Source organism: Sus scrofa, chromosome X (assembly GCF_054392235.1).
Source record: "Sus scrofa isolate SSC_HxYL_T2T_F1_AM1 chromosome X, Sscrofa_HxYL_maternal_Yorkshire_Landrace_v2.0, whole genome shotgun sequence".
In the NCBI taxonomy this organism is placed as follows: Eukaryota; Metazoa; Chordata; class Mammalia; order Artiodactyla; family Suidae; genus Sus; species Sus scrofa.
In genome coordinates, this window is record NC_139401.1 from 35,505,485 (window position 1) to 35,529,190 (window position 23,706).

At 38.1% G+C, this 23,706-nt stretch overlaps 1 protein-coding gene across 1 annotated transcript in view; it reads left to right on the plus strand.

Moving 5' to 3' along the window:
* CFAP47 (cilia and flagella associated protein 47) overlaps nucleotides 1-23,706 on the plus strand; it is a 560,199-nt gene that overhangs the window by 116,950 nt on the left and 419,543 nt on the right. Inside the window, exons 10-16 of the mRNA XM_021080094.2 lie at nucleotides 3,036-3,187; nucleotides 6,533-6,648; nucleotides 13,970-14,108; nucleotides 16,215-16,443; nucleotides 16,899-17,059; nucleotides 18,688-18,812; nucleotides 21,029-21,264. Coding sequence (XP_020935753.2) covers nucleotides 3,036-3,187; nucleotides 6,533-6,648; nucleotides 13,970-14,108; nucleotides 16,215-16,443; nucleotides 16,899-17,059; nucleotides 18,688-18,812; nucleotides 21,029-21,264 — 1,158 coding nt within the window. The remainder of the gene's footprint in view (nucleotides 1-3,035; nucleotides 3,188-6,532; nucleotides 6,649-13,969; nucleotides 14,109-16,214; nucleotides 16,444-16,898; nucleotides 17,060-18,687; nucleotides 18,813-21,028; nucleotides 21,265-23,706) is intronic.

Below are 23,706 nucleotides of genomic sequence, written 5' to 3' on the forward strand. Positions count from 1 at the left end.
AGGGGAAAAGTTTATTATTTTACTAATTTACTCCATACTTACTGAGCAATTGAATGTATATCTGAAAAATACTTTCTTTTAAAACTCATGCTGGCAGTAAATCTCAGATATAAGCAAAGACTATTTTGTGGATGCCAAGGAGATGCTTGTATGTGTGGTTTTTATGGAGTTAGAAGAAAAATAATATCATTAGTTTTATTGTGGTTTATATTTAGACTACAGTTCTTGACATTGGCAAGAAAAATGGCTGGATAGGATTACTATCCTATCCAGCCATGAGCTCAATATCAGTGTGAACTTCTCTTTGTTGTAAGTTATATGATATGTACTCCTGGTCCTTTATAGGCATAAAGGAAATTAGGATTAACTCTCCTGGAGGAAAAAAGAAAAAATAAAAACAGGGTGCTGTGTAAGAGGTGGTGTTATCCTCGCTATTGTACTTGGAAAACAATTCTCCTAACACATAGCAGTACTTGTTTTCTGCCTTGGCTCAAGACCCTGTGTTGCCTTTGTATTGTCTACCTACTATGTGCCACATACAGTGCTATATGCCACATACTGTAGGATGCTGTTAGAACAGTAAGGCACAGTCCTTACCTTCAGTGTTTTGCTGACTTGTGTGGTCCCTGGCTCAGTCAGGCCAGTCTTACTCTCAATTGTCCTCTTATCCCCTTGGCTCAGACTTCCTAACTTCATTTTCTTTTGACCCACGCTTTCATTCCTCCCTCCTCTAAGGATCACCACCTTCTAAATCCCCCTCATTGTCAAGGGTCAAAGTGAGTTCTCATTTTCTCAAACAAATCTTCTTTTATCATACTATCTCCAAATTGTTTCTTTCCTACTGAATACCAGTCGGATTTATTAAACATTGATTATATCGCTATAGTTACATTTACCAGATGACTCCTGGTTAATGCTCCTAAGAGTAGGGTTGGTGCCTTACACACCTTTGTGGACCACTCAGAGAGCTCAAAAATTTGTAGTTTGGGAGTTCCCGTTGTGGCACAGTGGTTAACGAGTCCGACTAGGAGCCATGAGGTTGCGGGTTCGGTCCCTGGCCTTCCTTGCTCAGTGGGTTAACGATCCGGCATTGCAGTGAGCTGTGGTGTAGGTTGCAGACACGGCTCGGATCCCGTGTTGCTGTGGCTCTGGTGTAGGCCGGTGGCTACAGCTCCAATTCGACCCCTAGCCTGGGAATCTCCATATGCTGTGGGAGCGGCCCAAGAAATGGCAAAAAAGACCAAAAAAAAAAAAAAATTGTAGTTTGGTCAAAAGCACATGCTGCTGAAGTTGCCCTTCTTTTTAAAAGCAAGCTGGTCAAACCTGCTAAGTGGACTTTAACCCAGAGACCTATGTGGGAGATGATCTACTCCGTGTTTTCTTACTGTTGGGTAAATTGCTAGGGGCCTGAGAGTGGTGAATGTGAGGTGTTACAATCATTGTTTGTTGGAAGCGTGATGCTTTCAGACCAGTGGTATCAGCACATCACTCCAGTGCTCTGTACCCCTCATTGCTGGAAAGCACTGCTTAGACTCAGTGTGGCATTAAAAGCTCTGAATAATTAATTTTGACATGACCTCCATTGTTACTCACTGAAGCTCTTTGCCCAGCAAGGCTAGCTTATTAGCTGCCTGCTGAGAGATTATTTTGCTTATTCTTTGCTCTGAATGTGCCTGAAATATTCTTGCACCTGTAAGGAGCACCGTTCTTGTTTCTTCTCCACCTGTTACATCCATCCTTTAAGCCTGGGTTAACTACACTCTTTCCTAGCCCATAGTAATCATATTCTCTCATGGATTTTCATGATACTTATGTCTGCATCACTCAGATGATGCTTGCTTAGTCCCAGGCTTACATTATTTAGTTTTCAAGGGATATATAGTCTGCTGCCTTTAAGAGATTATGTATTGAGGAGATCGTGGTTGCGGGGAAAGAGCTTAATTTTTAGATTCAGATAAATGTGTGTTTTGAGTCCTCACTGACAGAGTGGCCTTAGGCATTAAATGCACTCTACAGGTCTCAGTTTCTCATCTCTGCTCTGTGAACCTTCACATCAACCTTACAGGGCTATAGAAGTGTATTAAGTGAGCATTCTATACATGTAGAATGCTTGACCTACCAAAAATACTCAACACGTAACCGTTCTTCCCTTTTCCTTTTCACATTTTTCCTGAAATTGAGCAAATGTTTTTTGAGAACAAAAGTTCTTTTTCCTCTTTGGTCTATTCCTTTTTATATTTTATGTAAGTTGTAAAGTCCAAGTCCTCATGCAGAAAGTGTATACAATGCTATGTGTATTTATGTATGTATATATAATGTATGCATATAGATTAATGTTTTTATCAGATGATTTTTTTCTGTACCTCATACTCCTAAAGAAGCCCATGAACATTTACATATTTCTCTACTGACTGCATTTTCAGTTTCAATTTGTGTATCATTAAAAGCATATCTGGGAGTTCCGTGGTGGCACAGTGGATTAAGAATCTGGCATTGTCACTGCTGTGGCTTGGGTTTGATTCCTGGCTTGGGAATTTCCATATGCTGTGGGTGCAGCAAAACAAACAAACCCAAAAACCAGACATTCCTTTTAGTGTTCAGCGGAAACAAATCTAATATCCATGAGGTCGCAGGTTCAATCCGTGGCCTCTCTCAGTAGGTTAAGGATCTGGCGTTGCCATGAGCTGTAGTGTAGATCGCAGATGTGGCTTGGATCTGGCATTGTTGTGGCTGGGGCATAGGCTGGTGGCTACAGCTCCAATTGGACCCCTAGCCTGGGAACTTCCATACGCTGTGTGTATGACCCTAAAAAGACAAAAACAAAATGTAACAAAAACAAAAAAAACAAACAAACCTTTGAAGCATCTAACATCTGCTAGGTATAAATATTAATGTCTTTGCCTTTAGGGCAGGAGTATTGTCTGTGTATTGATGTATCTCTTGAAATAATGTGTACTCCTAACTACAGTTGGTCATGTGATTTTCTTACTAGGAGTTAAGATGTGTAATTTAATTTTTTTTTTCTTCCACTAAAGTTCAGACTGCTTTTGACCAATCCGGATAAAGCACTTGCTTCTGGCCTTCAGGTGACAGCCGTGGTGGAATATCATCCTGATAAGGATGAAGACACTTTTGACCAACTACTTGTTTCAGTAGGAAATAAAACAATACAGATCCCTCTAATTGGGTATGTATTTTGCATATTTCGTGCTAATATTTTGAGCACTTTTAAAATAAAAATGTGTCAAAGTAATATTTCGTATTTTCTGTAATAAGGCTTTTTGTAATTACAGTTTCCTTATGATTGAACTTAAATTTTTAGCAAATTATAGTGTTCCAAACAATTGGAATACTAATTTTCTCTTTTTTTAAATTAAAATCACTTAAGAATGTTCAACAATTGCATGTGTTCTTTTTTTTTCCTCTCTTGAACTCCATCCTATTTTATTTCCACCATATTTTTTGGTACCTTTTGATATTAAGACATTAAAGAATATTGTTTTTCCTCTGTCCACAGTCTCACTTGCCATTCTCACTCTGACAAACTCTAGATGGATTGTCTTTCCCAGCTTTCCATGGAAACAGCTCTTGCATATTGCCAGTCTATTGCAACCTCCATTGTCTTTATCTTACTCCATTGCTCAGCAGAATTAGACACAATTAGCCATTACTGCCTTTGTGGGCCACTTTATTCTCTTAACTTCACTGCTAGTACCTTTCTTTCAATGATTGTTCCTGCTTATCCTACATTTCTTTTTTTTTTAATTGAAATATGATTGACCCATAACATTGTGTAAGTTTAAGGTGTACATGTTAAGGTGAGACTTTTTTATATGGCAGTATTATAACCACTGTAGGCTTGGCTAACACGTGTATCACATTACATAGCCATTATTTCTTTTTTGGGGTGGGGACAATTAAGATCTAGTCTGTTAGCAGTGTTGAAGTTTATAATACATTATTGTTGTCTGTTATCACTATGCTATACATTGGCTTTCTGGAATTATCTACTAGTTCTCAGTTTGTACCCTTAAACAAACCTCCCCAGTTCTCCTACCTTCCAGCCGCTGGTAACCACGAGCCTACTTTCTGTTTTTTTATGATAAACATATTCCTAAATGGATTATTGTGAAATCATATTCCTAGTTTAATTTAACTTTATTATCATATTTACTTCACAGATTTGTAAATGATGCAGATGTTTAGCTTCAAAAAAATCAGTGGTGCCCTTTTGAGATGGACTGAAAAATATAGACTGATGAAATGAATATAATATAGAACTAAGTAACTGATTTGGAAATTAACTTTGATATAAATTATTTATTTAACTAGAACATTTTCATTTTCATTTTGAAAAAGTAGTTCTCTTCATTATAGAATTATCTTTAAAGGCTAGTGTTAAAATTTTTAAGGGGTTTTTCTTTTAATATGCATACATAATTGTTCTTTTCCACAGCAAAACATGATTCTGTTAGTGTTATTCATTTGTGTCTCTTTCTCCATCTCCAGCAGACTTATATATTGGAATATTAATATTGGTATTAGATACATGCTTTTTATAGTTTCCCTTGTGTTTTTTTCATTTTCATAAACTGAATTTATGTACTTTAATTTTTTTCATTTTCATAAACTAAATTTAGATCTGCCATTATTTGGATTTTCTGTAATGTTGAGAAATTCTGCTTTAGCACAACATCCATTTCTGCATAGGAATCAAATAGTTGACACATGTTAGGAAAGAGAATAAACTATTCCTATGCATTATTGAAAGGTATTTATTTAGCTACCAGAGCATCCTTGAGTTTGAAGACCACTAGAACTTGGCAGTGGCGTGTTGTTCATTCTCTTCTCCAGAATTTCCTTCAGCAATGGCCCTTAGGTAGAGTGCAATTGATAACTCATCTTGTAGAGAGTGTCTGGAGTCAAGAGATACTTTTCCTGATAGGTGGCTAGATGCTTTATTGTCCTCAGAGATGAACTGTCTTGATATGTTGTGGTGCATATGGGCCAGAACAAGTTTTTTATACAAGGAGCAGAGAAAGAGAAACTGTTATATAATACCATATTACCACACCCTTACTGCTAAGGTAAAGCATATATAGGTATGTATATGTATGTGTGTGTGTGTATATGTTGGAAGACTCCTAAGAAATTTTTCTTAAGATATTTTTCCATGTCCAGCTAGGGAAATAGTTTGAAAAAATGTTTAGCTTGACATCTTATATTGTTTGTGTAATTAGTTCCTCTTTTAAATCCTATAAACTTTTTATTAATGAAGTTATGTATACACTAAGGTCATTGATCCTTCTTTTTTGTGTCACAAAATTACAGTCTCTTTATGAGCTGAACATGGATATTTCTTAAGAGTATGCAGCGTAAATAGGATAGTCCTGGCTGATTTCTGGAAGGTCTGTACCTATCCAATAAAACACAAGAACATATAAACATAGATGCCAGAAACAAGGCCCAGACTAATGATGTATTTGTGAATATTTGTTCAGGTTATTTTTATTTATGAATTTTGGTGTGTATGTATGTATTTATGATTGTACATATGTATATATTTATACTTTGGAGGTTGTATCCTAAGTGGAGTATATTACTTAATTAATTCATGTGTCTGGCACATAACCTAAGGACTCAGTTATTACTATATTTATTATTGATGCTATTGTTATCATTGTTAGGTTCCTAAGGTAATATATTTGAAGTCTAACAAAATGGATTCAATGCTAAGTTCACAACCTTATATCCAGATGATACCTTTGATAAATGATTTAGGCATTTTAAGTTTTTGGCTTTTCATTTGTAAAATAGAATGTATAATATTTACCTACCTTTCAGGAATTTTGTTGATATCAAACAGGATAATATACTTTATGGTGCTTTAAAACTATAAATTATTATCCATATATATATATATATCTCCTTATGAAATATGTATATAATATTAAAATAGATTTTTAAAACATATGAAAATATATGTTACAGATATGCTACAGTGAGCCCTTAAAATTAGATGTACATGAAAAATCAGTTGTTTCCTTTTGTTCTTAGACCTTTTTTTAGTCCACAAATGATGTTTGTAGTATCACATCTTTTATTTCATTATATTTGGCATCATCCAAACCACTTTACTTGGTTAAGATCAGCTCTACTCTTTTTGAGGAGAGGCAAAAGAATGTATCATAGGCTTAGGTGGAGATTCCAAAAAAGAGCCCCAATTATGTTTTGAGCTGCAAAAATCTTGAGATACGTGAGTAGCCTCTCAAGGTGAGTATTTGGGAGGGCATACCATGTACTTATGTATAAAGTCTGATTTCTTTGTGTAAAATGTGTCTCATTCTCTTTTGCATGTCTTTATTTTGCAACTCCTTCTACTGACCAGTGTGCCACCAGTAGACTTGTAAGGAAACTGAAACATCTTTTAAGGAGTTAAGATAAATGTGTCTGTGTATGTCCCCCTGTAGATTTAACCATGTGGTTGTAATTGTTAAAATTCATCGTGTGGTCCTCTTTTCTCCTCCTCTAGGTTGATTCCATCCTGTCAATTGGAAATTGACTCAGAAGTTAATTTTGGGACATTGGTTGCTGATAGTAAAGTATATTGTAAAGAAATTAATATAAGGAACCGTGGCAGTCTGCCAGGTAAATACTTTGTATCCTATAAATAAAGTTTTTGGAAGAAAATTGGTACTATTTGAAATGTATATACCTGGTGTAATTAATGGAGTTTTTGATTTACCCTACTTCCCCCCACCCCAAATTATGTCTGTCATTTAAAAAAGCGCAAAACTGAAGGTCCTTAAGTACAGTGAGTATAAAAGACTAATAGGCCCTATCAGGAAAGATGTATCCATATCCTTATGATTCTTATTAACACAACTTGACTCTCAAGTGACTGATGATCTCCCTGAGGATAGAAGGCACAATGGTGTCACTGAAGTGATTTAGTCCATAGAGCTCTCTAGAGATAGAATCAGGGCACAGTGCCTTACTAGCTGTGTGATCTGGGGCAACTGTCTTTAAGGATATTGAACTTCAGATTTCTCGTTTATAAACTGTGGCTAATGACATGTACTGCAGTTAATTATTTATGTACTTAAGGTTGTAATATGGCGCTTGACTTTATCACAGGCATTCAATAAATATTTGTTCTTTTTCTCTATCATATTCAACTTAGAATTCACATGATGGTCCCTAGAAAGCTCTTAATAACCTTTTGTTGAAAGAAAAAGTGCTTCTGTCTTCTCCATACTGGATTATTTCTAGATTCCTACTGTGACCTAAGAGTTTCCATAAAGGCATGTATGTGTGTATTGTTTGTGTGTATGCATACTCTTCACTGACCATATACAGTAGGCATAAAATCACTTGTCTTTTCATTGTCTTGGTTGGATGGTCAGCTGGGATGATAAGACCAACATTTCTGCCAAACCGAGATGAGCACCAGGTCCAAATAGAGGGGGCATTTCTCTCTGAGACTGCTTGTTGGCTACATAAAACAGGTCTTAAATCCAAACATTGTACACTAAGTGAAGGTGTTCTCTGGGGCTGCTTGAATGCATAGTGGGAATTATTAAGACAAAGACAGTCTGTCACTTTACTGTTTTTTTTTTTCTGGGATATGAACAAATACAACTGATCCTTGTTTCTCACTGAATGTTGCTCATTTCACCTTCCATGCTTTGGTTTTTTAAATGATTGAATTTCTGATGCTTGTGAGGTTGTAGAATATTAGGCTCATTTGTGATCTGACTCCAATGTTAAGGATGAAGTGTCTTATGTTGAGTGACTATGGGCTGTATGGTCCTTTAGATCCTTAGGTTATATTTTAGAGCAGTGATAATGTAATTGAGAAAATTTTATTTGTATTATTTTACTTTCCAAAATCTCTCTTAACTGTTTCCTTCCTTCCTTCCTTCCTTCCTTCCTTTCTTTCTTTCTTTCTTTCTTTCTTTCTTTCTTTCTTTCTTTCTTTCTTTCTTTCTTTCTTGTCTTTTTAGGGCCACACCCACAGCATATGGAGGTTCCCAGCGTAGGGGTTGAATCAGAGCTACAGCTGCTGGCCTACACCACAGCCACAGCAATGTCAGATCCGAGGCACATCTGTGACCTATACCACAGTTCATGGCAATGCCGGATCCTTAACCCACCGAGCTAGGCCAGGGATCAAACCCTCGTCCTCATGGATGCTAGTTGGATTTGTTAACTGCTGAGCCATGATGGGAACTCCTCTCTGAACTTTTTTCCATTCAAATCCTTTAAAGTTTTGAGAATAGCCTCTCTTAATTCTAAAATCTCACCAAATTGTATAGTTTTATTACATAGTAAAGCTCTTTGTAAGTAAAAATATATGTGGTTTTAATTTTAATTGAATACTATTATTTTACTTAATAAAATAAAATAAATAAAATTAAGCCTCAGACCCGAGTCCATACATTTTAGGAAGAGTAATTTACATTGACTTTTAGTCTTAATATTTTGTGTGTGTATAGTATTTGTAGTGAACGCTATACTTGGTAAGTTATAATTGAATACTGTGAAATGTTAATTACTCTTAGCCTACAAACTGAAACAAATTGTTATCAGTGGAACACATTTTCTTAGTGCTTTGTCCCTCATTTTTGGAGTTGAATGATATTTATTCCACCCTTACCAAAATTGGTAGTATGTTTTATATTCACAGTAGCAAGTGGCCGTAAAGTGTCATAAAGTTCTCATTACCCACAAGCACAATATATAAATATTCATGAGACTTATAATGTATTTTCATGAAGAAAAACACTTACGTGGAAAATAGATTCAGCAACCAAAGATGATTTTAATAAAATTTTCAAAAAAGATTTTATGTGACAAATATTTTATGGTTTTAGAGTCAAAGATCAAATGTTTACAAATGTATATGCATACTTAAGAGGACATTAAGAAGCCACACTCAGCAGATTCATGGTTTGTACATATTTGTTTTCTCTCTCTGTTAGTGTCACTGAGGTTGTTATCTTTGGTTTTATAGACCCCAGAGTTTATCTATAAAACAATATGATGCTTTATTTTAATAGTCTGTTATGGAGTAACCATCCATCATTAGCTGAATGATGTCGAATACATTTTGTTGTCTTACTCCTTATAAGAATGTTTCCTAAATTTACAAAGTAGTGCTTGTTTTTTCAGTTTGAAAGGACATGGCTTAGTCTTTAACTTTTATTTTATTTTTTCTTTTTAAGGCCTCACCCGTGGCATATGGGGTTCCCAGGCTAGGGGTCAAATCAGAGCTACAGCTGCAGGCATATACCACATCCACAGCAATGCAGGATTGGAGCTGTGTCTGCGACCTACACCACAGCTCACGGCAATGCTGTATCCTTAACCCACTGAGCAAGGCCAGGGATTGAACCCGCAAGCTTATGATTCCTAGTCAGATTTGTTTCCGCCGAGCCACAATGGGAACTCCATTACCTCTATTTTTTATTTTTATTTTAGTCTTTAAGATGTTTCTAATAGTAGAGTTTAGTGAGCCGATGAACTCCATGTTCTCTTTGATGATTTTATTGTTTCTCACTTTTTATCACTGAAGATTGAATATATATATATATTATTTTTTCATGCCTTGAATTGCAAGCATTTCCCTGTTCCCCTCAGTATTCTTGAATATTTAGATTTAGGTACTTATTCTACAGCCATGTTACAGCCAGATGTTGAATATTCTTTTTTTTTTTTTTTTTTTTGTCTTTTGTCTATTTAGGGCCACACCTGTGGCATATGGAGGTTCCCAGGCTAGAGGCTGATTTGGAGCTGTAGCTTCTGGCTTACGCCACAGGCACAGCAACGCAGGATCTGAGCCACATCTGCGACCTATACCACAGTTCACGGCAATGCCCGATCGTTAATCCGCTGAGCAAGGCCAGGGATTGAACCCACGTTCATGGATACTAGCCGGGTTTGTTAACCATTGAGCCGTGACAGGAACTCCAGATGTTGAATATTCTTTGAAGTCCCTAGTGTGATCTTTACATACCATGTCTGGGTTTGAACAGCTACCTTAGGACTCCTTTGGGTTTGTTTGGGTTATTTTTGCCCCAAATAAACGACCTTTCTTTTGCTCTTAATGCTCTCTGTCCCCCTTCCCTGTATCATCAACATCATCTCACTAATCCCTGTCTAGAAAAACTTGGCATTATCTGTAAAACAGTAAATTTGCTCAATTGGACCAGACCCAGCAGTGCTCCTTGGAATCCTCCCTAACTACCTGGAGAAGCACCCACTACTTATTTACAGTGCATATTTTGGGTTTGTCTTCAGTTTTATTTTCTTGGAAACTAACGTCATGAAATCAGCATACTTTTCATGCGTAACACAATATTGGGCATGTAGCAGGCATTCAGTAAGCCTTCCTGTAATTGATTTGGTTCATAATAGCTCAGGTCCTGGAGTGAGATCTTCCAGGTCCTAAATCTTGGTTAGAACATTAGCTGTCTGGGAGTTCCCAGCAAGGAACTTAAACTTCTCAAACATTCATTGCCTCACTTTTATACATTAGAGATAAACATACTGCCTTCCACCTATAATTTTGATGGTGATTCGTAAATATTCACTACTAATGTTAGAATTTTTCTATTTCTCCCTCGTCCTTAATTTTCTTTTGTAGACTGCTTTGCCTTTTTTTCAGCACATTAAAAGTGAGTGTTCCTTAGGATTTTTCATGGGTCCTCATGTTTCCTCAGTCAGCCTGCTTTCCCTACGCAGGCAGTTCCATTCTAATTACTTCACTGAAGTCTATACAAGACTTTGCATTTCCTTCAGGTTTTCAGACTTTTAACATGTCTAAAACTAAACTTCTCAACTTCTCCCTTTCTCTTTTTCATTGAATATCAGTCACTACCATGTATATGAGCCAATCAGAAACTTGGCAAAATCGTTGGCACAAAATCCTTTTCACCCCCTTAACCCCTTAGTCAGTTATTAAATCCTGTCTATTCACTTCCTTATTGTGTCAGTAATCCTACTTTTCTCTGTCCCATTGTCACTTTTTTAACAATAGGTCATCTTCTCTTGCCTAGTAATTACATCGACCTAAATAATTTCTCTGGAGTCTTATCTCCTTCTATCATTAACCACATGATGTCATATCTAAAAAGAAATGAAAATTTGATGACAAAAATTCCATCTAACCTCCTTACTTAACTGCCACCCTTCTTCCAGGATGCTGTCTTTGCTCTTGTTGTTAGCAATTAAAAAAAAGTTACACAGGAGTTCCCATCATGGCTCAGTGGTAGTGAACCCAAGTAGTATCCATGAGGATGTGGGTTTGAGCCTCGCTCAGTGGGTTAAGGATCTGGAGTTGCTGTGAGCTGTGCTGTGGGTTGCAGCCTTGACTCGGATCCTGTGTTGCTGTGGCTGTGGCATAGGCCAGTAGCTACAGCTCTGATTTGACCCCTAGCCTGGGAACTTCCACATGCATGGGTGCAGCCCTAAAAAGACAAAAAAAAAAAAAAAAAAGAAAGGCATACTTCATTATTCTAATGGCATTAAAGTTAAATAAGACACAGTAATGTTTGTGTCCTCATTGTTTTAATATGTTTGAAAAATAGAGCAATATTGTTTTATTTGGAAGTTGTCCTTGAATAAGCTTTTGAACCATTCACTTAAAACTCTTACGTTAAATTACCTCAAAGTGGCTATAGTATAGGAACTATATTATAGTCACTTATATTATAGTTCAGTTACAGCCTTACCTGAACTGGTATAGTTTTCTTTTTCTGGGGAATTGATTCAATAATATTTATTCATAGTGGATGTAATTTTACAGATTCTTGTTTTATATTGTGACAGAAAAAATGAACCTTAAATATTATATCATTAGCATATCTCTAAAAATGATTGGATTGACACATTTTGTTACTGTGAACTTGTTTGCTTTTTCTTTCTTTTCTTTTTTTTTTTAGTCATGCCTGTGGCATGTGAAAGTTCCTAGACTAGGGACTGAACTTGTTTCACAGCAGTGACCTAAGCCACTGCATTTACATGGCCAGGTCCTTAACCCACTGTGTCATAAGGGAACTCCCTTGTTTGCTTTTTCATCAGGTCATCTCTAGACTTAGAGTTTTATTATCTTTTCATATTGTGTTTTTTTTTCTTTTTTTTTCTTTTTATGGCCGCATGTGTGGCATAGGGAAGTTCCCAGACTAGGGGTCAAATCAGAGCTATAGCCACCAGCCTACGCCATAGCCACAGCAACGCAGGGTCTGAGCCACAGCTGTGTCTGCGATGACCTACACCACAGCTCATGGCAACATCAGATCTTAACCCATTAAGCAAGGCCAGAGATTGAACCCACAACTTCATGGTTCCTAGTCAGATTAGTTTCTGCAACGCCACAATAGGACCTCCTATTTTCAGTACTTTTAATGTGCTAATGTTTTATTTTCCTAAATTAAATGAATAATTTTGTAAAATGTTATCAGATGTGGTTTAAAACTGGTGAATTGGGAATTTTCAAAGTTGTTTACATTGGCAGCATACTCATTTGTGTTAATAGTGTGTAATATTAAACTCATGACTGGCTCCCCCCATTTGTTGGACATTTATAGCACTGCTTGGTGCTAGGCATTAAGTGGGTTGCCAGGACCACAGAGATGAAAAAGAAATAGCATGAGAACTGATCTGGACTGACTGCATGCTCTAATATAGGCACCAACTATTTCTATATATTATGGACCATTTCTGCTTTTAGAAGAAGAAATTTTTGTGGTCTCCTTCTCACATGCTGTTTGCTTTTAGAAACTCATTCCTTTCACCCTTCCTCTATGTGAACAGCCTTAATTCATCTACAGAGAAGTGGCAGTGGCTGTAAGGGTGAGCCCTGTGATCACAAACATGCAAGTGAAAATCCCAGCTCTATTAGTTATTAGCTATAACAGTCAACTATTGCTGTATAATGAAACACTCCATTATTCTATATTTTTAAAAATCAATTATTTTTTGTTTATTTTATTTTATTTGTCTTTTTAGGATCGCACCCATGGCATATGGAAGTTCCCAGGCTGGGGTCGAATCGGAGCTGCAGCTGCCAGCCTGCACCACAGCCACAGCAACACGAGGTCCAAGCCACATCTGTGACCTACACCATAGCTCATGGCAATGCCAGATCCTTAACCCACTGAGCGAGGCCAGGGATCAAACCCGCAACCTCATGGATGCTCGTCAGATTCGTTTCTGCTGAGCCATCATGGGAACTCCTTTAATTGTTCCTTTTAATGTACATTAGCTGGAAATCGAGTGATCTAAGCTGGATGGCTCTGCTTCAAGCTGAAGAAGCTGGGGCTGATCCGTTACTCACTGTAGATCTCTGAGTCATCTGGGTGGCTCTGCTCCACATGTGCTCATTATGGGGCACAATTTCTCGAAAGAAGCACTTTCTATGGTAGAAGTGTAAGAGGACATCTAGGGTTGGAGCTGACATGTTGTCACTTCTAGCCTCATACTCTTGGCCAGAGTAAGTCATGCGATCAAACCCAATCAAAGAGTAGGAAAATATACTTAGTCCATGGGAGAATAATAGGAAGCAGGGAAGGGTGAAGAATTGGAGTTGATAGTCTAATCTACAACAATAGTTGTGTATATTTGGACAAGTCACTCAACCTTTTTAAGTGTCTGTTTCTTTATGTATAAAATGGAGGTAATAATTGAGCCTATATTATAGATTTCAATATGAGGACTAAATAGAATAACATATGTAGAGCTCTTAGTATAAGTGTCTGAACACAGTAAGTAGACAGTATACTTTAGGTGTTGATGAGGATTGGGTCCAAACACTAGGCTCACTTTTATTGGACGACTCCAGGCAAGACTGATTCTTGGTCCACAGTAGACCATATACTCTGTAATGTGTATCTGTTCCCTACTAAGACTATGAATTGTTAACATTGTAAGGATTCAAATGTAAACTATCTTCTCTTGTTCTCCTTAGGTATGTTTAAAATAGAATACCACGGCCAATTACCCATTATCATTTTTCCGGCTAATGGTATTGTGCAGCCTAAGTCATCAATGGTTATTAAAGTGGACTTCTGTGCAGACCATGCCCTAAATGCAAATGAAGTGGCAAAGTGAGTGTACACTATGGTTCTTAATTCTAGTATTGTACTTAGTACTTTCCTGTTTCACTTTTCACATATGCCTGTTGTCTTTTTGTGTTAGGTTGTTCTTTTAGTCATCATTGATTCATCTAGTTTCTATTATTTGCTAAGCACTAGGGACTGAAAAATGGGAAGAACCAGAGGATGGCATATGGGTACACCTAATAAGGAGATCCTACTTTGGATTTTGTTGGCAGGGGGTTGGGAGTGGATCAAGAAAGGGCTCCCCTAAGGAGGTGATAGTTGAACCAAATACATGTTGGTGCATAGAAAATAGCCAGGCAAAGAGCAATGATTTGGGTTGAATGTGTGTATGTGTGTAGAGGAGATGGGTATTGGTTATGGGCATGGGTTAGAGGAGTGATTCCAGGCAGAGCAAGTAGAAGACTTGAATTCCTGGAGGTAAATGGACCATGTTACACATCTAGAGAGGCAAAGATACAGAGGTGAGAGGTGATGAGGGATGAGACCAGAAAAACAGAATGGTACTGGGTCCAGTTAAGGACCTCATACAACAGCATTTTTTAATGCTATATGTCTCTGTTCATTAGTAGGATGCAATCACTATAATGGGTCACCACCAGTATTAAAGCAATGAAATAGAAAACATCAGAATGCATCTCACAGAGTAAGGGCAAATGTTGTTTCATAAAACTTGTTTTGTGTATGTATGTGTGTGTGTCCTACATTCCAATGTAAAATGCCTTTCTTACGGAAGGTTACAGTCAAAAAATTGTTTGAGAAACAGTTGTGAGGCCTGATCAGAGCTTAGGCTTTATTGTAAGGCTATGGAATCTTAGAAGGAAGTGTCTTGATTAGTTTGCAATTTAGAAAGGTCATGCTAAAATCAAGGAGTATAGATGTGAAGTGGATAGTGACTAGAAACTATAATAGAAAAGTAGAAGAGAAATAATGAAGGCCTCAGCTAAGGTACTAATTGGGAGTATGGAAAGTAGTATGCAGATTGGAGATATGTTATAAAGGTTGATTTGACTAGATTTAGTGATTGGTTATAGAAAGGGAAAGTAAGAGGAGGTTCTGATCTCTGGGAGAAGATATTTGAGTTCAGATTTGGAATCTTGGAATTGATTTGCTTTGCAGAATTCTGTGGAGCCTATTAGGTTTACTTATTTTGAGTCTCAGAAAAAAAAATTGGTCTAAGTACATTGGTTTGAGGGTTGTCAGTTCATAAGTTGAAGACAAAGCATGAGGCATTGAAAATAACCTTGAGAAGGAGGGCAGCCTATAAAAGAGTTGGAGAGAAACACTATTTTCATGGAGTTTATAAAAATCTCCAAGTCTTAGAAGAATGAGCAAGTAGAGTCTAAACAAGTTAGAAGGGAAACCAGGGAAGTATGGTGTCGAGGAAGCTAAGGGGGGAGATGTGCAAGAGATGGTTTCAACCATGCCCAACGTGACAGGGATGGAGTGTAAGTTAAGGACTTTGGTGATGGCTGTGGATTGGTCTGTGGATTTGTGGTATCTGATGGGGCAGGTTCAGAAGGATTGCATGTATGCCAGAGAGTGATAAATGCAGGGTAGAGGGAAGTTTGAAAAGTGAATTCAGATGAGTCTGGAAAGTGACGTTTTATGAGGGGATGTTCATTTCAGCAAAGAAGTGGAGTTTTGCTGATATATTTTACTTTGTAGGGAATTGGGTTATTAGGATAGACATGAAGTTGGTTGTTGGACTTGGGGGAGTGGAATGCGTTAGAAAAGAATCTCAGAATTCTAGAACTACAGGTGACCATAGAAATCATCCCATCTAACTCTAGTACATACAGAATTATTGGTCATGTGGAAATATCAGTAAGTTTCTCTTGGGGATCAAGTCATGCAGTTGTTTTCCATCTTTGCTGTTTCCCGGAGACACTGAATTAAGCTGCACACATGCCATTCTACTGTGCAGATTCTGACAGAAGCACATGACATTCTCTGGCACGTATGTGAAAAGAACTGCTCTGAGGTCTTTGAATTTTAATTATATCCCTTCATAAAATTTGTTTATATAAATTTAGGAGAAAAATAAAGTATATAGAATTGTAATTAAAATATATCTGTATTATTATCTTGTAGAGTGAGTTTACAAGATCGTCCAGAAATAGTCTTGACTATCAAAGCTCGTGTGGTTGAGCAGATTATTGAATTGTTAGACGTGAATGATAATAAAAAGTTAAAATGCATAAGATTTGGCTCTGTTTTCTTTGGAGCATCAAAGGTTGAATATGCATTTCTCTACAATAATAGCCCAGAACCCATAAATTGGGTAGCCATAATGCAAGATGATTGCGTTGGAGAAGAAGTGGTAAGTAAAGAGTGCAACAGAGGAAGATAAAGTGTTATGTTTTGAAACAGATTGTTTTAAACTTACTAATAACCAATATGCTGTTTAATTACCCTAAATATGTTTTAACATGAAAATAGATATGATTCAGTGATGTGTCTCCGAGGGTGACCTCAAAAAGTTCACTAAATTAAGCTGACATTTATAGTAATTTCTACCTGGAGTAAACTAGATGAACATTTCTTAGAGATCAGTGGCTAATTGTGAGAGTTTCTGTTCTCATCAGTTTTTCAGTAGTTCTTGTAAATTATATGATGTGCCTCGATCAAATTTATGTTCTGTTACTTTAAAGACATATATATTTTCTATATCTAGACTCTGGAATTTCAATATTTATTGTATGATCTCACCTTAAAATGTTTTACTTTGTACCTGTTTTGCCTTAATACTCCTTTATTTCTGATTTTATATTACAGGGTACAAATATTCGACAAAGAACAGATATTGCTTTAAATAATCTCACCTACTTAAGGAAAATAAAGAACGTAGATATTACCAGTATTATATCCTGTGTTCCTAATGAAGGGAGATTACTACCTTATCAGAGGGTTTTAATTGCATTTTGTTTCAGCCCAAAGTAAGCAAAAATTAATTCCATTGTGATATTACGTATTAATGGAAAGTATATTAACCATACATTCATCAGATTGATTTTAATAGTAAAACTTGTCAGAGGTACAAGTTGGGTTTTTCTTATTGTGATTCTAAATATTTCTAATATGGCTAACATTATTTCCAGTATTTATATGCTTCTAAGTACTTAATTTTAAATTGAAAATTTCTTCAGACCTTGTGGAAATGAGGTGGTGGAAGTGGAAGTTTTGGGTTGCTTTGCATTGTGGCCACAAACCAGTCTGTTCAAGCAAGACTTTGTTGTCCCTATAGAAATAGTCAGGTGATGGCCGGTGGCATGCTGTAAGTTCTACGTGTCTCCAAAGAGGATGCCGTGCTCTGGCCAGGGCCAAATTCTTCCTGGCTGAGTATCACGAATATTAAACCTGCAGTAGCTGCTAGGATCAACCACGCGTGCTTGCTGAAATTCATACAGATGTTTAGGACCTTTGCCAATGCATATTTTCCCATGTACTTGGTTTGGTTATTTATTTGAAAATATATTTGGAAATGCTCTTTTAAATATGTAGCAGCAATTTCTGCTACACTTGAGCGATTGCAGCTTGTGACAATAACTGATCCAATTGTAAGTTTGTTTACCCTTTTCTGTAATAAGGCAATGTTTAATATACTTCTCTCTGGGGCAACAGGGTCACTTGGTGATACCAATTGTCTGATGAAGGCTGAGTTGTGGTTTAATTTAAGAAGAGTAATCAAGTAATTGTTCTATTTGTATAATCTATAATAGCCTTGTTAATCATCCCTTTATGCAGGAAATACCTTTGGTAAATCTGTAATATTCTGTTTAATACACAGTCTTTGAAATTCTAAGTATCCTTTTCAGGGCAGCATGTTAATATTTTTTGAGAATCTGGCATGAACTCACAGGAATGAGTACGGTTTGTAGTCTTAGTTAATGGTGTTCTTAATATGCTTTTTGAATTCCTCTGTAAATTTCACATCAACCTTTTGTGTGTGTATTGGAGTATCCTCTGTTAAAAAGCTGGGCTCTAGGTAAGCCAAGTAAAGATTACAAGCCTGTGATGTAAACCATCTTGGTCTTTGGTCCTACTTCCCTTCTTCTCATCTTTCCTTTGCCAAGATTTGGCTGCTTCCGAATCTTATTCTCAAAATGATTTATTCTCCTCTAACAAAAATGTGGCTAGCAATATGTGCTTAGTCCATGGGAGGAGACAGATAAGAAACAGAAGTTTGCACTTACCTCAGGGTAAGAAGGACCAATGAAGAGAATTGAACAGAGTCCTTAGCTCACAATGAAGTTTGCCTGGAAAGAAAATCCTTTATGTAGAAAGTAGCATTGGAGGCAAGACCATGACAACTAGTATATTGAAATTCCTCTTGTCTTGCAAATATCATCATGAACTCATTTTGTGGATCTTCACATAGTGTGAGTATGGCCTTCTTTTGGCAAGTCTCTGTATCTTGTGTAGTAATTTTGGAATATGGATCATGGTTATCTTTTTATTCCTGAATTTCATCTCTTGCATAGATGTAAGTCTGGGTGGATATTCCCTTTTGAGAGATAATAAAGTATATTTGCTTTAGGAATAACTGATTGTAATTGTTTTACAGGCTAATTGTTGATGGTCAAAAGAACGATCCTTCACACAGGCAGGACTATGCTTTCTTCTTGAGATTTGAGTCTGTAGGAAGTAAAGATGGATTTTTGAGAGATGATAACAGTAAAACTGTCAAAAGTAAGTGTGAAATGAACACTATCATCAAATGTATAGCAGTTTAAATTATTTAAAAGTTTGGATAGCAATATTTGTAGAGGAAGTTAATAAAAACATATAATTATTGAATTGAATGAAAATGCAAACATTCAAGAGACCTTAAAAAATCTTCCATAGCACATAACGTTAACCTCAGAATCATTTACATACTAATTTTCCAAGTTAGAATTTAGATGACTTTAATACTTTAACATTAGATAAACATGATGATCTAGGGTTTAAAGAAATAAAAAAAATAATAATAAATGACTTGGCTTCTTTTCCTGTGTAAGCATAGGTTTTCTCTTAGAGATTGATGTGGGAACAAATGACCCAGTCCATCCATCTTTACCAAACCTTTGGCTCTCTTTATATCTACATAAAGTGATAATCAAAGAGCAAGACCTAGAGCTCTATTAAGTAGGGTGAAATATCCTGTAACAGGACAAGTAACAGGACAAGTACATGTGCTCTATTAAGTAGGGTGAAATATCCTGTAACAGGACAAGTACATGTGCTTTGCAAGGCCACATGTAAAGATGCAATACACTTTTTATATTTTCAGATAATGCTGGATGAGTTGCAGTGAGGACAATGTTACTATTTAGATCAAAGAAAATAAAAATATAGACACATGAGGGATGAAATCCAGAAAGATTAGCCATGGCAAGTCACTACTCTAAAAGATTTGCATGTCAGTATGGGTGATGTCATTGAACAGAGTTGAACTGTGTTCCTAGGGCCAAATTCATTGATGTTACTGTTTAAGTCATGGTTGGTGGTATACAGCTCTGCTGATCATAGACAGAACATTTATTCTAGGCTTGCAAGTTAATCTAGTTTTCATTGGCTAGAGATAGGGATGCTAGGTTTGCCATAGAGTTTAGGATTGGCTAGCAAGAGCATGGGTGAAGAAATATAAACTATCTTTTGGGGATTCTAGTTATATTGCTTTCTCTGCAGAACTGTTCCTTCACTCAATTAAAGCCCAAAATTCATAGTTACTGCCTTCTTTCTAGTATCTCTCAAATTCCATGTTTATGTTATTGCCCAGCTTATGTTCCATTGTCCGTTATCTTAATCACCTGTTCCCCAACTATATGTAAATCTCTTGGCCCAACTCCCCTTGTGGCTGAGTGGAAAACCTCTAATCGGATTAAATTCAACTCTCAGCCTACTCTAGGGCTGCACCTATGAAGCTCACTGAGCTGGAGAAAAACACAACCAGGCTGTGAGATTTCACTTTATATCTATAACCACTAATCTCAACTGAGTCCTTTAAGGTGTTTGTCCTTCTTGTTGCATCCCTCCATTTGTTCACTTTCTCCCAATCTGAGATTAGTATCACACAACTCTTCTCCCCTCAAAACTCCAATCCTTCCTCCTTTATCTTCACTCTAAGCTTACAAATACATGAAGTGACCTAATAAGACATTTCTACTTGGTTATCTATTAGGCATCTCAAATATCATGTCCACAAAAGAACTACTTGTTTCCCTAGAACCTATCCCTCCTGCAGTCTTTCCTGTCTCCGAAACGACAATTCCATCATTTCATTTGCTTCTGCTGCAAACCTTAGGGTCATCATTTATCTCATTCAGTTTCCTCTTCTACATCCAATCTGTCAGCAAATTTTGTTTACCCTCAAAAATATATCTGAAATCTGACCATTTCGCACCTTCTACTATTCTTCCGCAGCCATACTTGGTTCCTGAAGGGGTTTTTTGAGCATGCTAAGCCATTCCTACCTTAGAGTCTTTGTACTTGCTATTCTCTCTCTTTGGAATGCACTTTTTTTCTGGATTTTCACATGATTTTCTTCCAGAATCCCTTTTATTTTTGTTCACTGTCTCCCTATCAGAGAGGTCTTTGTGGACTTCCCCTATAACAGAGCAGCCCCAAGACTTTGTAGTCTGTCTTACCTTAACTTACCTATTTATTTTATCATCAGTGACTTCTCCTTAGAAATTAAGAAATCATGAGGGCAAGGGCATTGTCTCTTTTATTCACTGCCGTATCCCCAAGTCCTAGAAGAGTACCTGGCACAGAGAAGACACTCAATAATTTTGTTGAATGAGAGATTGAATGGGCTCCCCGGGTGTCATCAGGTCTTTCAGATGACACTATTTGGACCAAGCAAATATATTCCGGATTCCACAAACACTTTTTATGTTAAAAAGCTATTATTGCTTTTACAGGTGATCAATTGCAGAAAGTGGAATTAGCCTTGACAGGCTCAGGAATTCCTATCTTATTACACTTTGATCCAGGAAGAGTCTTTAATTTTGCACCATGTTTCATGGGTGGACATTCAGAGATTCAGTGTGTTATCCAAAATCGATCCAAATTACTTCCTGTGATGTACAACTTTAAAAAAACTGCACATTTTAAAATTGATCCTCAAAGGGGCAAAATTGATGAAGGATGCATGCAGGTAAGATAATTATTCCTTGCTTTCACATGCTTTAAATATTTAAAAGTTGGCTAAAAAGCCACACAGAGGATTAAAAACTACATTTGTTGCATCAATATTTACAAATTTGCTCCCATATGTGGCCTAGTTATGAATACTTCTGGTATTCATACAATATATCCATAATTATTTGTTAAGTGCTTTTCATGTGCCAGGAAAAGCACTTGACACTGTAGGGAGTGTAAAAAAGTACAAAATGTAGTTACTGCTTCTAAGGAGTTTTTGTTTTTCCCGAGAGAGTATTTCTGTGCCCAGGAGGTTGCCCCCTAAACTTATATATCCAGCACAGATCCTTGGCCCTCCCAGCTGAGGGTGGATGAAGGAATGGGTCCTGGAGCCCTAATAACGGGCAGTGGAACCCAGGGACCAGAAATGGGATGCAGCTGAGCCAGCAGCTCTGTGAAAAGGAGGTGGGAGGAGTCAGGCAAGCATTCCAACCCCAGAGCTGCCTAGGGGAGTGCAAGATGCTCTGGGCTCCACCACCCGCCAGCAGGTTGGCTAAGCTGCGGTGCACACAGGTGGGAGAAATGGAGGTCCAGTGCCAGCTAACTCAAGACAGGAGAGAGAGGGTGGTGGCAATTTTGCCACTGAGGGGCCCAGGCCTTGCGCTTCTGTGAGGTGAGGTGGTATGGGGAAGAGCGGACACTAGCGTCTGAGTACTTGCTGAGGGGCTGGTGTGGAAGGCACCCTGCGGCCACTAGTCAGGGGCATCGTGCATCTGGGGCACAGTGAGGGGTGGCAGGTTGAGGAGCAGGCTGGCATCAGAAGGCCCCTCGTCACCAGACAAGCCAGCGTCGGATGAGTAGGAGCTGAGTGCAGGCAGTACAGGTCTTGGCACAGGTGCTTGTAGTTCAGGGGTGACTTCTCCAGCGCCCCCATCTGGCACAGCCGGGATACGTCTGGCTCCGCAGTCCAGCCTTCACCTGGGGCTGCCTGGCAAGCGGCGTCCAGCTGGGCGGCGTAGACCGGCTGGTACCCGACGTGGGAGACGGGGATACGCTTAGCGAGGCTGCGACTGCGTGAGCTCTGGGTGCGCCCCCGCTCCGGCTCCGAGCCCCACGCTTGGGCTGACCTGGGAGGCCCCGCAGTAGTGGCGGGAGCCCCGCCTGGACGCTGCCCCTGCCGTCCAGCGCCTTGGCCAGGGGTGGCCGCCGTTCATGGCCCCTTGGCGCAGACGGTGGTGCCGCCTCCTTCCAGCGCTTAGGCCGGTAAGAATTTTGTAATGCGCTAAGGACGTGTAAGACACACACACACACGCACACACGCACGCAAGAAGAATATAGCAGATCTGCAACAGGGTGATAAAATTCCAGACAGGTAGAAAGATCTTCCTATGATAGTAACGATAATGAGCCAGACCTTCAAGGTTGAATAGAATTTTCAAATTGGAAACAGATGATACTTAACTGGCCGAGGCCTTGTGCTGCTGGTGCAGAGGAGAAACGGTGAATGTCGAGGCACGCCTCTGAGCACCAGGACAGCTTCCAGACTCCTCTTTCTCACGACTCAGAAACTCTTTCCCAGAACCCTTAAACCAGGGCTTCGCTGACTGTGGTCCACAGGCCAAATCTGGCCTGCTACCTGTTTTTTGGTTTTTGTTTGTTTGTTTGTTTTTGTTTTTAAATAATCTTACTGGAACATAGCCACTCTTATTTGTTGCCTACTGTCTATAGCTGCTGCCATGCTACAAGGACAGATTTGAATAGTTGTGAGAGTCGTATGGCCCATAAAGCCTAAAATACTTACTTTCTGGCAAGTTACAGAAAGTTTGCTGAGTCTTGCTCTAAACAGTAGCAAATATGAGTGCTTTCAGTTTCACCTCAGGTTCTTACGCTGTCATCTTTCCTCCACTGCAGAGTGATATGGTTCCTATAGTTTACTGATAGAAGCTTTCTCCTAGTTGCAATCAAGAACTATTGTATACATGTTTAAATGCATGTAGTTGACATGTATGACTTTTCCTGTTTCATTAGAATGACACTTCTTCCCCACCCCACCCTCATTTTGATAGAAGTAATTAATCTTTACCGAATAACAAGCTTAACCACATTATCCAAAACGTTTTCTTTTTAGTGGCTTCCTAGACTTCCTAAAGGAAGTCCAAGTCTCTTAAGCCTACCACCATAATTCATTTTCTCAAGTAAGGGTGCATATCTTTCAGAACAGAGGTGATTTTCTCTGATCAGAGAAACTGACAAGTATCACAGGAATCTGGTCACTTTCTCTTAGCAGCCAGCTCCAAGTTTTAAAGACTTTGAAGCTGAAAGATACCGGATTACCAATTTCCTACAGAAGTTCTTTGTACCAGGAAGAGGGAATGGAGCTGGAAGTCGAGAAAGTAACACACACAAAGTAGAGAGAGGAGCAAAATGAATGAAAGATTGTAAAATGGCAGTGTTTTGG